Source organism: Antechinus flavipes, chromosome 3 (genome assembly GCF_016432865.1).
Source record: "Antechinus flavipes isolate AdamAnt ecotype Samford, QLD, Australia chromosome 3, AdamAnt_v2, whole genome shotgun sequence".
Classification (NCBI taxonomy): Eukaryota; Metazoa; Chordata; class Mammalia; order Dasyuromorphia; family Dasyuridae; genus Antechinus; species Antechinus flavipes.
The window spans coordinates 466781723-466798561 of NC_067400.1; the positions used below are offsets into that span (position 1 = coordinate 466781723).

At 33.0% G+C, this 16839-nt stretch overlaps 1 protein-coding gene across 1 annotated transcript in view; it reads right to left on the minus strand.

Moving 5' to 3' along the window:
* Nucleotides 1-16839, minus strand: part of RNF17 (ring finger protein 17) — a 119175-nt gene that overhangs the window by 91069 nt on the left and 11267 nt on the right. Inside the window, exons 4-10 of the mRNA XM_051986619.1 lie at nt 10393-10504; nt 9336-9416; nt 7609-7709; nt 5948-6119; nt 4496-4572; nt 4155-4232; nt 835-1139 (exon numbers count right to left, since the gene is read on the minus strand). Of these exons, the coding sequence (XP_051842579.1) occupies nt 835-1139; nt 4155-4232; nt 4496-4572; nt 5948-6119; nt 7609-7709; nt 9336-9416; nt 10393-10504 (926 nt within the window). The remainder of the gene's footprint in view (nt 1-834; nt 1140-4154; nt 4233-4495; nt 4573-5947; nt 6120-7608; nt 7710-9335; nt 9417-10392; nt 10505-16839) is intronic.

Here is a 16839-nt window from a genome sequence, read left to right on the forward strand (position 1 = left end):
AACCAGCAAGATAGAGTAAAAAAAAGAAAAGAAAGCAAAATTGGTCATGGTCACCAAAGCATCCCATGCCAGGCCACTTTGCCTATTTTTAATCAAGGTGTCAAACAAACAAGACTGCAGCCTATTGCAGATATTTAATCTTGTATGACAATTTCCTTATTTAATTGCATAATATTTCATGTTTAAAAACATTTTTTATATTTTGTGAAATAAGGCTTATATATTCATTGGCAAATTTATAAAAATCTATCAGAAGAATTAAACTTGAATCATTTTTCATAAAAATTTGTATTTAAGGTATTACTAAGACAGCCCCTGAAGTCAGGAAGACCCGAGTTCAAATCTAGACTCAAGACACTTGACACTTCCTAGCTGTGTGACCCTGGGCATGTCATTCAATCCCAAATACCTCAGCAAAAAAAAAAAAAAAAAAAAGATATCACTAAGAAATGAAACTGATTGCAGAATATACACAACAGAACCCAATACCATTTTAGTCACACTTTGTATGATACAACTAAGTATCACCTCTCTGATATCATTACATGGATCAATTTCTCAAATTCTTTATCAAATCAATAACATTCATAATTAACATCAGACAAACTCAACTAATATCACATTGAAAATAGAATTGGCTATAATAGTACATGAGAATAGGGAAAAGGAAAAACTAAGTGACAGACAACAGGGATGAGACCATAAGGAAGTAATACTAATCTTAAAGATTTGCAATGCCCGTAGGAAGCTAGAAAGATAACTGTTTAGAGGTTTATTTTTTTCCTCACATATATATGAATTTTGATTTGGATGACTTAATTTCACTTAACTTACTTTCTTGATCCTCTTCAATAATTTCTTCTATGATTACATCAGGGCTAGAGCCCATTTGTGGTAAAACAGCAACAGTTTTGGGGGAGGACACAGACACTTTTTCATCTTGGTGCTGGGTATTTTTTGTTTCTGAACGTGCATCACCAGCCTCATGCTGCACAAGGGACTGAGGTTCATCATCTGTTACAGTAATTTCAAATTTATTCTTTTCTACAGACAGGTATGCATCACAATTTGAAGATTCCTTCTTGTTAGTATGCTTATGAACATTCTGTCCAGAGCCTTCATTTTCTTCAGAACGAAATCTGTTTGAGAAGCATTTAGAAGCTGTTCAGGTTAACAAAATTTTGATACCATTTGTTCACTTATTTGATGTGACAGTAATCTCTTTTTCATGATTAAATCTAAATCTAAAAGAACATCTCAATAGCATAGGTACCCCAGGATCCATCCATCAAGAAGTACATCAACAGTACTTTGGAGCAAATAAATTTTTCTACATATCTTCACCTCACATGAAGAAAGAAATGGGTAAGGATTATCAAAAAAATCAATGTAGATTGAGTGTAAGCAAACACACACACACACACACACACACACACTCTCTATCTCAATCATATTTATGTCTCTCTCTATACTCTATAGACATAACAGATATGTAGATATGTGTATGTATATCCATCTCACATCTGTTTCTCTTTCCACATATGCCACTGTTTTTTTTTTTTGTTGTTGTTTTGATTTTTTTGCCTAGGTAAAAGGGGCAATTCTGTCTCATTTCTTACCTATCCTTAATTATGATTGGGCACTGCCTCAGTCAAACTGAGATCTGTTAAAGATATTAGCTTAAAAGGCCCAAATTTCCCACTGTATTTAGAGCAATCTCCAGTCGTCCTGATCTCTCTCTAGTGACTGGACCTAGACGTCTCTAGATAGGTGACCTTGCCCAGCCTCCCTCACTGAAATCCAGGTTCACTTGTATGTCAAGAATCACCTCTGTGATATCATTATCCTCTTGAGAAAAGAGCCAACAACTATCCTATCTGCTGCACTACCTACCTGTTTTTATCACCCTTTTAGGAATTTTCAATTTCTCTATTACCAAGAATTCCTTCCAACATCTGCCTAAGAAACTTTCTAAATCTTCCCCAATTTTTAAAAAAAGGAAAAAAAAGTATTCCCTTCAATGTCATTTACTTCTTGATGTTACTCATAATGTGAGAATTTGTTTTGCTTGACTATATGTATTTGTTACTAGTTTTGTTTTTCTTTATTGATAGAAAAGAGTTGGGAGGAAAAAATAAATGCTTATTAATTGAAAAATAAAATAAGCTATCCATAACTTAGTCCCACTTTCTTAAGACACTTGCAATGGCCTCCAGTCTATGAAAGCAGAAACTATGTCAAATTTTTATCTCATTCAACATTTTATTCTACACAAACCAGATTTAGTAAATGTCCGCTGAATCAAATGGACATCAAAAGTACTGTGAGATCTAAAACAATCCAGAACTCTCAATTGTGTCTCTAAAAATTATGGACAGTTTTCTGTCTCTGGAAAAGCAATGGTTTATTTCTTCATATCAAGTTCTTGTGGTAGTGGTTTAATAGGAAGCCACTTATAGTGTATAATAAAAACAACTGAATGTCAAGAGATCTGAGTTTTACTTTACTATTAACTTGCCACATGACCTTGAACCACTCATTCTCTGAAGCTTCAGTTTTCTCTTTTGCAAATTATTTTCATTTTCTGAATGTAATATTGGTTGATTTAAAATAAAACAGCCTATATTTTATCATCATTAATCAATAAAAAAAGGTTAGAATAGAACTCTATCTGGGGAAATACATAGGAAAAGCTTAAAGGTGAAGGTGTTAAGAAAAAAATAAGGTTAAAACTATTATACTTTGAAGTTCTGCTTTGATGCATAAATATAAAACATTTATTTTATTTTTCTTATGGTAGAACATTGTAAATCCTGTTGAAGAGCTGCAAAATAAACAATGTTTTCACTATGATTTAAATTTTGAAATAAGAGGCAGAGATTTTTTTAAAGTAGTTATTTTCATATTAAAATTAAATTACAGCATAAACCAACATCTCACATAGTTGTATCTCAAAGTAAAGTCAAAAGAAGTAAATGTTTAAATCTAAGACAGAACACCTAAGCTAAGGGAAGCATAGAAATATTTACATGTCAGATTTATGGATAAGAGGAATTGAGAAACAAAAAACAGAGAGGATCAAATAAAGTAAAATGGATAACTTTATGAAATACAAAGCCTTTAACCCTGATCCCCACCTTTTGCAATCTGGCTAATACGAAAATATTTTGCATGATTGAACACATATAACTGATATTATATTGCTTGCTTTCCTTAATGGGTAGAGAAGGAGCCAGTTGGAGAGAATTTGCAATTTAAAAATTTTTTAAAATCAATGTTAAATCATAAGTATTAAAAAATTAAATCAGAAACTAAGAAAAATGCATTATTCTCTCTTTAAAATTTAGTAATGAATCCATTAAATAAGATGGTATTTACTGGGTTATTTTTGGTGATTTGAACAGTAGATCTAAGTCTTCATTTACAAATGTAGAATCAACTTGATAGATGGATTGTAGTTACTGCAATTTGAAGGGTCCCTAATTCCATTATTCTGTCCTCAAATCTTTATGCTTACATTGATCCTATCTATCCCTTTGTATTGAAATTCTCATTATTAGTAGATTTTTGATTTTCTAAAACTATTATCATTACCAAGATCTCTAGCCCATATGTGAAGTTTTATAATCCAGATATTCCAACTCTTACTCTTTGATATCTTATACGTCATTTTTTAAAAAGATCTCTGAAGCTATTAAATTCAAAGCATTAACAAAATTCACTGCATTTAAAAATGTTTAAAAATTATTTCCAGTATTCTATTACATTATGATGAGTATGTATTTATTGGTTTAAAAAAAAAAATGTTAACAAAGATGAAAGGAATAAGCGTTTACATAGCTCCTGCTATGTGCTAAACACTAGACAAATTATCTTATTTAATCCTATCAACAAGTAGGAGCTATTATCCTCACTTTACATAACAAAGGTTATATAATTTGTTCAGGGTCACAAGGCTAATAAGATGGATTTAAACTGAAGTCTTCTGACCTTAGACCCTTCCCTTTATTCACCGAATTTCTAAGCTGCCTCAAAGGAAGATGAAATCATAAATCTTTCAATGATTAAAATTTCATATGAATTTTTGGCATATTCTGTGTAATAGGCTCTATCAGAATGAACAATTATTTTGCTATTCTTAAGTAAAGACTTACTTTGTAGTTTCTTCAAATTCAATTTTCCCCATATTTTTAAACATACAGATAATTTCATTACAATTCATATTCATCAACCTATAAAAAAAAAAAAGTACAAGTGTTGGACTCAGATAATTGAAACTTTCACCTAATGAAATTTCCTAATTTCAAATTTAGCAATTTGTTAGATTAAACAGCAAGTAAATGTCCAATATTTAGACAAAAATAAATGTAATTATAAAAATTAGGAATTAAGTTATATAGGGAAACTCTAAAAGTTCAATGTATCACTTCTGCTTAAATTTACGCTCAATTATCATGTATTTTAAATATACATATATACAAAAGTAGTTATTTACCTGAGAGAACTTCTGAATTTCAGAGAACTTACTTCTGACAATTCACTCTCAAATGCCAACTTCAAAGTACGGATAATCTATATTCAAAAGACATATCAAAAAGTAATTTATAAAATTAAGTCTGATGGCTCTCTTAAAAGAGAAATGTGGCTTTTTTCTGGGAAAAGAGTGAAATAGAAATAAGATCTCTATAGAAAAATTAGAGGCCACATTCATTCTGCCTTCTGATGGAACCACCCAACACAGCTAGTCATCAAATCAGAATTCTCTAAGTGCTTAATAAGTACAATTCACTGTTAGGTACTGAAGGAAATGGGGGGAGGGGAGAGAAATGTTGTGAGGCAGTGAACACTTCTAAGTTCACAATCTAGGTGTGGAAATTAAAGGAACTTAATTCAATTATTGTTGTTCAGTTCTGTCCAACTTTTTGTGACACTATTTGGGGTTTTCTTGACAAAGATATTATAATGGTTTGCCATTTACTTCTCTAGTAGATCCATTATGTCAAGCAATAAGAGGTTAAATGATTTGCCCAGAGCCATATAGCTAGGAAGCATCTCAGGCAGGATTTAAACTCAAGTCTTTCTGGCTTCAGGCCCAGTGCTCTGAGCCACTAGTTGTCTTCTTTTAATTCAAGTTAACAAATGAGAAGATCTCTATACATTAGAGATAAAAGATAATTGAGAAAAGTATAAGGGAACAAAAGATGTTTTAGTAACTATCCATTTCTTTGATTGAAATTTTCCTCTACTTCAAAACATAGGTGCCTGATAGTACAAAGTACATACATGCCTGAAGACATGTTTAACTGGCATATTAAAGACAACGAAAGGGTCTCTAGACTAGTGTTCAAAGGAGATAAAAGTGATACTTTATGTAGTAATTCTAACCCCTTTAACTTCTCTCTCTTATCCTTTCCCCTAAAATTGATGACAGCCTTTCTTTATTATGATTGAATGAAAACACACACACACACACACACACACACACACACACACACACACACACACACACACACACACGATTTTCCTATTTGTTCTGGTCAGAAGTCAGTGCACCTAATAATATTTTATAAAGTATCCATACACTGTGGGCTATGTATGCTGACTGTATATATGCCTAATAAAGCGTACTGAATATATGTATGTGTATATACACACTCACTAACACTAACAAAGTTTAAATATATTTTATAAACTACGTTTTTAAAGACCTTACCAAATCTTACAAATGGTAGGAGATCCAGGATGAAAAATAGGAACAAAATCTATTTTGCACATATTCTGTATATTTGTCCAATGCTTAGCTTATTGCTTCACTCCTAAGTGCTTTCTGCTTCATTAATTTTTGTGTTTAATCACAAAATAAATTCCCAGACCTCCTCCAGTCTCAAAAACATGCAAAATCAATTACCACCAAAATATTTAATTTTCAATGAGTTCTCAAAATTACCTGATTCAAGTCACAATATGTTCTTAGGGAAGGCGACATTTTCAATTCTCTTGCTATTCTCATAGCTGCATCCAAATCATTTTTTTTCCCTTCAATGTATTTTTTGGCCATTATGATATCTCCTAAGTAGTCCTCTGTATTTCTTACAACTTCTTCATATAGACTTCTTTTCCTTCAGTAAAGAAAGTTTTGTAAGCATTTAGATATATTTTAATTTTCAATAATTATGTCAGATTTTTCAAAAAATTTATATTGAGAATGCCATATTTAAATGTTGCTAACAACCATATCATACAATTCTTCCTTTAAATTACTTATAAAGTTTTCCTTTGAATGATACACTAAAGTTTCTACATGTTATAGCAAAAAATGTAAACTTTAACCCAAAGAAATGCAAGGTATTGGGATTCATATATGTATTTCTCATTTGACATTATCTTAATACACTGAAAGATATAAGTGTATTGGGGGGAACTAGGTAGCATAGTGATAGAGCATCAGCCCTGAAGTCAGGAAGACCCGAGTTCAAATTTGGTCTTAGAAACCACTTCCCAGCTGTATGACTGTGGGCAAGTCACTTAACCCCAATTGCCTCAGCAAAAAGAAAAAAATATATATACTTGTATCTTCCACAAATCTTGCATATTTTATTAGGAACACTCCTAGACAAAAGACCTTAGTTAAGAACAAAGGAATATGTTTTTCAAAGGCCCAAGAGCACAAAATTCTGATAGTAGCTCTATGATATCAAAAAACTAGAAAGCAAAGTAGATGTCATTTTTCAGTTTTGATGGCCAACAGTAGATGAATGTCATGGATTATTACTGTGCTAAAAGAAATAATGAATGTGAAGAATACAAAGAAGCTTGGAAAAAAACATGAAATGATGCAAAAAGAAGTGATCACAACGAAGAATTTACAAGATGATAACAAGGTAATAAATGGAAAGAACTAGTACCATGTATGAAAAGTGAATGTGACAAAGTTACAAAGAATAATCCCGGCCCCAAAGAGAAATGAAAATACTTCCCCCACTTAATTCCTTTTTAGGGAAAGCATCCACAGGTGTGGAAGATAACTGATGTTTTGTAGCTTTGCTCTTATTCTCCTTTTATGGAAAAAAAAATTAATTGGCTCAAAATTATATGGCTCTCTGGGTAAGGGGAGAAAGGAGGAGAGACAGGGACAGGGAGAGGGGACAGAGACAGGGAGAGGAGGAGAGACAGGGACAGGGAGAGGAGGAGAGACAGGGACAGGGAGAGGAGGAGAGAGACAGGGAGAGGAGGAGAGAGACAGGGAGAAGGAGGAGAGAGACAGGGAGAAGGGGGAGAGGAGAAGAGAGGGGGAAGAGAAGGGGAGAGGGGGGAAGGGGAGAGATGGAAAGAAATGTAGCCAATGTAAAAGCAAAAAATAGCACTACACATTTATTTTGAAAAAGGATTAAAAATAAGAAAAGGAGAATACATAGAACTTGACACATGCATTGTCCTTGCTTGATTGTTAATCATCCAGGTATGACTTTTAAGAAGTGTACTATTTTAAACGATGAAATTACATGTCATATATAACTAAAGCTGATCACAATGACAATTTCTTTTTTAGTCATCTTAATTTTAAAAATTTATATTTTGACTAAGGGAATGTTTTAAAAGTTTGCTTACCTTGACTTTAGTGAAGTAAAAAGCTGATGAAATTTTTCCTCAAGAACTTCTAGAAGGCAGTCTGTTTCTTGTTTTGTTTGATTTTCTAGACATTCTAGCATCTAGTTTTGTTTTTAAAAAGATTTGTAAAGTTAACAATTTATCTTCATACTCTAATACCATGTATTATTTTCTATAAAAATCCAATTTGTAATAATTTATATTCAACACCCTGACCCATATAACTGAGATACTTTCATTGGTAGGAAGTTAAATAATAAAAATGTTAGAAATTACATCTGCTCAGATTTAGTTTTGTTAGTATTTAGGATATATCTGTTCTCCTGCTATGTATTTTTAACTTGAGCCACTAATTTTCTTAGTGGCTCATGATAACAACAGCTAACATTTATACAGCATCTACTATATATGCGAGGCAATGTGCTGAGCATTTCTATCTTCATAACAATGCTGTGAAGTAAGAGCTGTTATCCCCATTTTGCAGATGGGGAACTGAGGCAAATAGATTAAATGACTTGCTAAGATAAGTATCTGAGACTGGATTTCATATCTACTAAACCCAAATCTATCTGTTCCTTCATATCAAACAGTTAGTCTTTAATTAATGTTCTTCCAGTGTAGCAATAATGCTCATAAAGTACTTCTTCCAAGGCTGCTAAATATTGTGAATAGGAACTCTGTACGTTATTTTCTCCTTTAAAATAAAAAATTACAGGGGCAACTATGTGGTGCAGGATATAGAACACCAGTCCTGAAGTCAGGAGGACCAAAGTACAAATCTGGCCTCAGACATTTACTACTTCCTAGTTGTGTGACCTTGGGCAAGTCACTTAATCCCAATTGCCTCAGCCCAAAAAAAAAAAAAAAGGCTCATAAAAAATTATATATAAAATAACTACATAGAGAGAAATTTTCAGTATAACAGGGCTTAAAATTTTCTTGATTTCGTAATAATTTTCTTTATTCATGGGCATTATTAGCAAATTTCAAACCAAAAAATTTTGTAGGTCCAAAATGATTTAAAAGATTCCATGTTAGAAGTCATCTTCTCATCTACTCATAAGAACTAGTCATGAGAACTTATGACTGCCCCTGCAGTTGATTTCTATTTATTCCTTCCATTTCTTTTGTATTTCCTCTTGCTTCTTTTGCCTGACATTCACAGGAAAAGGATGGATTTTACTGGCAGATATTACCATTGACAGCATTTGTTCCTTCTATGCAATGATGTACCTAATCAAAATATGTTAGGCATAATCATTGGGTATGTTCAATAATTTATGGAGAAAATTTCACTTGCCAAGTACTCTACTACAATGCCCCAAGTACATTACATGTCTAAAATCAAGCAATAAAGCATTTTACATGCATTTTCATATTTTAATAAAATATCAAATTATTATTATGGAGTTCACAATCACATATTATTATGGAGCCTCAAAAAGCATGTTCAATTCTTTATTGATATCAGTAATATTCTACTAATCAGCTAAGCAGTTTATTGGGGAGAATATTTCCTATAAAACATTTTGATGTATAGAGATCCTATTGACAACAATGGCTGAGGTAAAGTTCAACAGTGTGAAAACACATAACCTCGAATCTGGTTACTCCTACATCAAAATGGTAATGTGAGAAGAATATATATATATAAATCTCTCCCCTCCCTTTTTTAATCAATAAAAACAAGAATATTTTCCATGGCAGAGAACATCCATTTGGCTTACCTTTTCTGCATCACTTAACTGTTCAAAATTATAACCAGCTATTTTCAAAGCTTCATCAATTTCTTGCGTCATTTTAGTTTCCTAAAGGGAAAAAATCCCCCAATATTAAAAAAGCAGCACAATTAAAAGACATTACATCATATTTATCTACAAACGGCTTTAAGAGGGTAAAATATTGTAATTTCATATATCAAAATATGATAATAAAGGATGGAATTGGAGAACCCAAGTAAATTTGTCCTCCACTAACAAATGACATTACTCAATAGAGTTTTGGAGTTCCTTTCTGGTGACACTAAATTAAAACTCAAAAACCCCCCCAAATCCCCCAAAACTTTACAGCATCACAGCATTAAGGTTGGAAGAAACTTTGAGGACGACCTAAACCAAAACATTCATAGGAAACAGAGGTCTTAAAATCAAAGTTAAGTTTGATTTTATACTATAATACAGCTGATGATTTTATTTCTTCAAAAAACAAAAAACAAAAACAAAAACAAAAAACAAACAAAAACAAAACCCAAAGGTTTTAAAGATCAGATTTTCCACCCTCCTAAAAAAGCAGGCAGATATAAAAAAACAAAAATAAAGAATAAAGAAAAAAAAAATCTGGTTACAGCTTTAGAAATTCTCACATACACACACACACACAAAACATAGTTTATATAAGGTTACAGAAATGAGAGAAATGAAAAAAGTTGAGAGGATCAAGTTTTAAAAAATAAAAACAACTACAACTACAACAACCATCCCTTTCCCAAATAGTAAGATGAGAATAAGATAATTTAAAAGTGGGGGAAAGAAAACCATCAGAAAGTTTGGGTAGAAACTTTGAATGGCGAAAAACAGCAAAAAAAGAAAAAAAGAAAAAAAGAAAAAAAGAAAAAAAAAAAAAAAAAAAAAAAAAGAAAAAAAGAAAAACCCAGAAAAACAACAATTTAAAAAAATGAAAACAACCAAGATAGTAGACAGCTACAAGCAAGAGATGAAATAAGCCAAAAGGGGCAGAATGAAAACTTTGCCTGTATCCGCTCTAAGAAAATAACATTTTTCATACTGTCACAACTGCTGATGGGTTCAAAATAGGCCTGTGTAGGGTAGATGAATTTTCTAAACCAACAACCTGCTGACCAGCTGTCTTCTTGAAATCCTGAGAACAATTCCTTATCCTGGAAAAGGGCACAGAAAGAAAGTTAATTATATGTACCAATCTCCAATCTTCCTTTAAAACAATAGCAATAATGACAATTTCAACGTTCTAAAATTCTACTCATTGATTCCCACATTTTTCATTTTAAATAATCCTTGCCACACCATGTCTAAGGACATATACAACTGATACTCAATTGTGCTGATTGAAGATAAGAACACGAGAAACTAAATCTCTTTCCATATAAGAATTTTACTTTAATTAATCTAATCAAACTTTTATTGGAACTGAAATAATTCGAAATGGAATAACTCAGAAAACAATGAGAATCTACCATGTTCAAGACATAGTTAGGGAAGAAGCATTTATATAATTCCTTCTATGTGTTAGACATGAACGAAGTGCCTTTTACAAATATTATCACACTTAACCACTAGAAGGTAGATGCTGTTTTTCTCTCCGTTTAACAGATAAAGAAATGGAGGCAAAAAGAGGCTAAAGTAACTTGCTCAGTATCGTATCTGTGAAATTGTATGAGGCAGGGCTTTTAAATCAAACCTTCCTGACGTCAGGCCCAGCACCGTCTATTATACAACTTAGTTACCTCCTTATAGATATTATACTAAACACTGCAAACGAGAAAAAAAGAAAGAAAATATTATCACTTCTTGTCTCTGATACTCATGGTGTAGATTACAAAGGTACAAATTACCACTGAAATAAAATTACTAAGAAAAATAAAGGATGTTTGAGACCAAAAACTATATAAAGCAGCAGTTATAAAATCTATTTGGTACTGGCTAAGAAATATAGTAGTGGATCAGTAGAAGAGGTTAGTTTCACAAGACACAATAAATAATTGTAGCAACCTAGTGTTTGATAGAGCCAAAGACTCTAGGCTTCTGGGAAAAGAACTCTGACAAAAATTGCAGTCAGGATTAGAAGGAAAGCAGAAAACTGGGGAAAAAAAATTACATCAAATGTTTCTGATAAAGGCCTCACTTAAAATTTATAAAGAACAGACCCAAATTTATAATACATTCTAATTGATAAAGTTAAAAGATATGAACAATTTTCAGACAAAGAAATTAAAGCCATTTCTAGTCATGCTCTAAATCACTATTGATTAGAGAAATTTAAATTAAGACAACTCTGAGGTACCACTTCACATTTCTCAGATCTGCTCAGATGACAGGAAAAGATGATAAATGTTGGAGGAGATGTAGGAAAACTGGGACACCAATACATTGTTGGTGGACTTGTGAACTGATCCAACCATTCTGGGGAGCAATTTGGAACTATGCCCAAAGTGCACAAAACTGTGCATACCCTTTGACTTAGCAGTGTTTCTACTGGGCTTATATCCCAAAGAGATCTTAAAGGGGGGAAAGGGACCCACATGTGGCAGCCTTCTTTGTAGTGGCAAGAAACTGGAAACTTAGTGGATGCCTATCAGTTGGGGAATGGCTGAACAAGCTATGGTATATAAATGTTATGGAATATTATTGTTCTATAAGAAACAACCAGCAGGATGATTTCAGAGAAACCTGGGAAGACTTACATGAACTGATGCTGTGAAGTGAGCAGAACCAAGAAAATAGTAGCAAGATTATGTGATGATCAACTGTGATGGACTTGGCTCTTTTCAAAAAAGAGATGATTCAAGTCAATTCCAATAGACATACAGAGAGAACTATAGAAAATAATGAAGATCATAGTATTTTCATCTTTTTGTTATTTGCTTATTTTCTCTCTCAGTTTAAGCCCTTACTTTGATCAGATTTTTCTTGTGCAGCATGATAAATGTGAAAATATGTTCAGAAGAAATGTACATGTTTAACCTATCTAGGATTACTTGCGGTACAAGAGGGTGGGAAATAGAGAGGGAGAAAAATTTGGAACCAAGTTTTGCAAGGGTAAATGCTGAAAAGTATCTTTGCATGTATTTAAAAAAATACCAAGCTATTATGATAAAAAGAAAGAAAATGAGATCCTTATAAATTTGATATAAAATTTTTTTCACATATTTAAAAATTTCTAGAAGGATGCAAATAACAAATTTGACTTTAAAAAATGGACTTATTTCTTTTAGTCTCACCTCTCTAATTTATATATATATTTTTTCTGAATCCATAAACATGGTTACCCTTTAATAGAAGGAACCATAATGCTCAATAATAATATATTTTTAAGTGAAAAGCCAAAAATATCCATATTATAAATTTCTTACAAAAATAAGACACGGTCAAATAGTGTTTACAACACATATTGCAATAGATATACATGTCTAGTATGACCTAATGAATTATGTTTCATAAGACAGAAAACCTACTCGATATGCAAAAAACTAGCAAATTACATATTAGAGTGGAAAAGAACTTTGCCCCTATTATTACAGGAATGTTTATCCCATTTTGCAGATGGAGAAACAGAAGTTTTACAACTAGATTCAAAGGAAAAATTCAAACTCAGCTCTTTTAAGTTCCAAGTTCAGTACGCTTTCAAACTATGACAATCTATCTTCTCATGTATATCTAAAGGATTTTAGAAATCAACATTCCAAACTCTTCATTTTACAGATGAGGTAACAAATGGGTGCTTTAAAAAATATCTATTGGTCGACTTTTAAATGACTAACCTGTAATAATTTGCCTAAGAAAATGTAATGAAGAAAGCAATATGATACAAATGGAACAACTGGCCAGAAAGATTCAAGAGACTAGAATCTTTTTTCCCAACTCTCTTTCATATACACTAAAAAAAAAAAAAAATCTCAAAACCAAATCAATGTATTATTTTGCACCTCTGTTACATCTCATCTGTAAAATGAAGAGGTTCAGAGAAAAATCTATTAATTAGGGAGGAGGCAATGCTCATTTGTATGAGAATACAAATATAAATAAATAATCCATGAAGCTGACATTCTAATGAGGAAATGATAAAAAAAAATACAGACTAAATATTAATTTAATGAAAACAAATTCACACACACACACACACACACACAATCATGTAGAAAATGGTATTTGAGCTCATCTTAAAGAGAATCTGAGGAAAGAACAGAAATGCATTTCCAAATATTTGGAACAGCCACATATAAAGGCAAATAGGTGGCACCTGACATACCATGAGGGTAGAACAAAGGAGTACAATTTAGACTATAGAATGCAAAAATGAAAATAATTTTTAAGAAGACAGGAAAAAATAAGTTGGGGCAAGATCACACTGGATTTGCCTGAGCAGAGAGTAATGGTCAGATTTAGGCTTAAGGAAAATTACTTTAGCAGCTGTGTAGACAACCACTTGAGCAGAAAGAGACTTAAGAAAAATGCCAATTAAACTATTGCAATAATCTAGGTGAGAGGTGACGAAAACCTGAGCTAAGGTAATAATTGTATGAGTAGAGAGAAGAGACAAGATGCAAGAAATAGCATTCAAGTAGAAACAGCAAGATTTGACAACTAACTAGATAAAAGGTGAAGGAGAGTGAAAATTATTGGATAACATCAAGTTTACAAATCAAAGAGACTGAAAAGATATCAGTATATTTTATAAAAATAGTAAACTTTAAAAATTATTATAGCTTTTTATTTACAATCTTATGCATGGATAATTTTTCAACACTTCTGTTCCAAATTTTCCCCTCCTTCCCCCCACCCCCAATACATGTTAAAATATGTTAAATCCAATATATGTCTACATATTCATAGTTATCTTGCTGCACAAAAAAAAAAAAAAAAAAAAAAATCAGATCTAGAAAGAAAAAAAAAAAAAAAAACCCGAGAAGGAAAACAAAAATGCAAGCAAACCACAGAAACAGTAAAAATGCTATGTCCATACAGTTCCCACAGTCCTCTCCTTAAGATGGCTATCTTCCATACTGAAGAATTAGAACTGGTCTTAATCAATCCATTGTTGAAGAGAGCCATGTCCATCAGAATTGATCATCATGTAGTCTTATTGTTGTCGTATATATGATTCTGCTCCTTTCATTTAGCATCAATTTGTACCTTTCCAGGGCTCCCTGAATCCTGCTGGTCATTTATTCCAGAACAATAATATTCCATAACATTCATATACCATAATTTCTCCAGCCATTCTCTAATTGATGGGCATCCATTCAGTTATCAAAAAATATAGTAAATTTGAAAGGGAAAAGCTTAAGAGGAAAAAGGAATTCCACTTTAGATATGGTGATTTAAAGCTGTCTCCAAGATAGTTAAAAATGGCAAATAGATAACAGGTGGTACAAGTGTCTGAAGCTCAAGGGAGAGAACAAGACTGGATAGAGATGTGCATCATCTATGAAGGAATGACAGTTAAACCCATGCAATCTGACGAGATGGGGAACAAAAAGTGATCCCCACTTCAGTCTATGTTAAGAAAACTCCATAGTACTAAAATGATAAGAGGTGTCCAATACACTACTGGGAAAGAGCAGAGCACAAATGGAACTAAAAACAGCTCCAGTACTAAAAAAGTACCTGGCCAAAACCAAAAGGAAGCTCAGCTGTGAACGCATATAGTGATGAAAGGAAAGTCAGAGGTTATAAAGAACTATACAGAAACTTGTAAGATCTACGAAACAAGATAAGCTGAATATGGTCAAACAGGAAATAAAAAAATTAATACCACTTAGGAATCTGACAGCATAAATCTCCCAGTTTCCTATACCTAAAACCTGAGACATCTTTTGACTCCTTTCTTCTTCCCTCCCCATTCCAATCAGTTACCAAGTCCTGCTAATATACTTGTTGCATTGATCCCCAGTACTATCATCAAGATCTAGGCCAATATTGCATTAATAGATCACTGGGACCACCTCCCAACTGGTCAAAAATTCCCATGATTATCTAATGTCTACTAGACTAACTTAAGACAGGGTACCTTGATCATTACTTCCTTAAAACTTTTCTCCTTGGCTCTTCATTGCCTTTGATTATCAAAATTCTACTAATGTTAAAGTCACATTTCCTTCATGATTATGAGAGCTTACATTCAGCTCTATTCTTACGGTGTTCAGCATTTTCTCCATACCATTTACTCAGATATTTAATTGAGTGACAGTATAGCATGAGGCTAAAGTGCTGGATTTGGAATCAGTAATACCTAGGCTTGAATTACTTCTTAGAAACAAGAATCCCAGGTTATTAGTGATTTACAAAATGGATATAATAGCTACCTCCAGGCTTATAAGAATCAAATTAAAAATATAAAATGCTTTATAAACCTTAAAGAACCATATATAAAAGCTATTATTGTCATTATATTACATTATTTCTTAATTACTTCATGTCACAGTGTTTCAAAGAGGCAAGTTCCTTATAAATGGTCCTTTACCATGGCTTAACAGCTACAACTTTGGAAAGTTAAAAGTTCAGGTTCCCCATGATCAGCAGTCAAAATTGTCACACAGGAAAATGATCTCATTCTCCCTCCAGAGAGTGAATTTTCAGATACTTGCAAATGTTTGCTAAGATTTTGTTTACTACAGGTTTAAAATATACAGTTTTAAGGACTGCTTTCTAAGGTTTCATGGTTTTCACTTTTCACATGAGAAGGTTAGGCTTCTCGCATGTTCACATGTCTTTGGAAAACCTTCACTGCGGGTTACAAAGGCATGTCCAAAGACCTCAATTAGCCGAATTTATCTCTAATGTGCCAAAGCCAGCTACTTCAATCCTATCCCCACATAATTAAGCAGAACCAGCAAACCATGAGCAAAATCTAATATTATTTTTGAAATGTAAACTTATGAGGATTCTGGGAAAATGGTAGAATAGATTGGTAAATGTCAAGCTCTCCTGATCTTCCATATAAATATAACAAATCTGTGCCTCAGAGCAAACAAAGACTAGTGAAAAATCAAGAGGGCTTAGGGTAGAACAGGGGATCTCCTGATATAAATCAAGATATGAAGAAAGATCAGAGAAGATCCAAAGAAAGAGGCAGGCCAAAGATTAACCCCAGTTTAGTGTAAACACCTCAGGCTAGGTCTGTAGAAATACCAATTGGGGCCCCTGGGGCTAGCTGAGTGGGGCTGGAGCCTCAGCAAGAACCAGAGACTTTAGCTTTTCAAACTGTAGACTAGGGATCCCAAGTCAGGGAAGACTGAGGGAATCTTGGATAACCAGGCACATCAGGCCACGCTATGCTGCTGTGCTGCAGAGCTGGCGCCCTCCTCGAGAAAGAATCAGCATAAAGAGTTAGTGCTGAGGCAGTGGGGCAGAGATGCTGCAGGTATCTGCTGGAGGGGGGAGCTCTTGGTTTAGGGTTCCTGGTCAGAGGAGACAGCTGAAGTAAAGCCAGAGACACCATTCCTCCCACCCCAGGATAAGAGGTGCTTACTTTAAT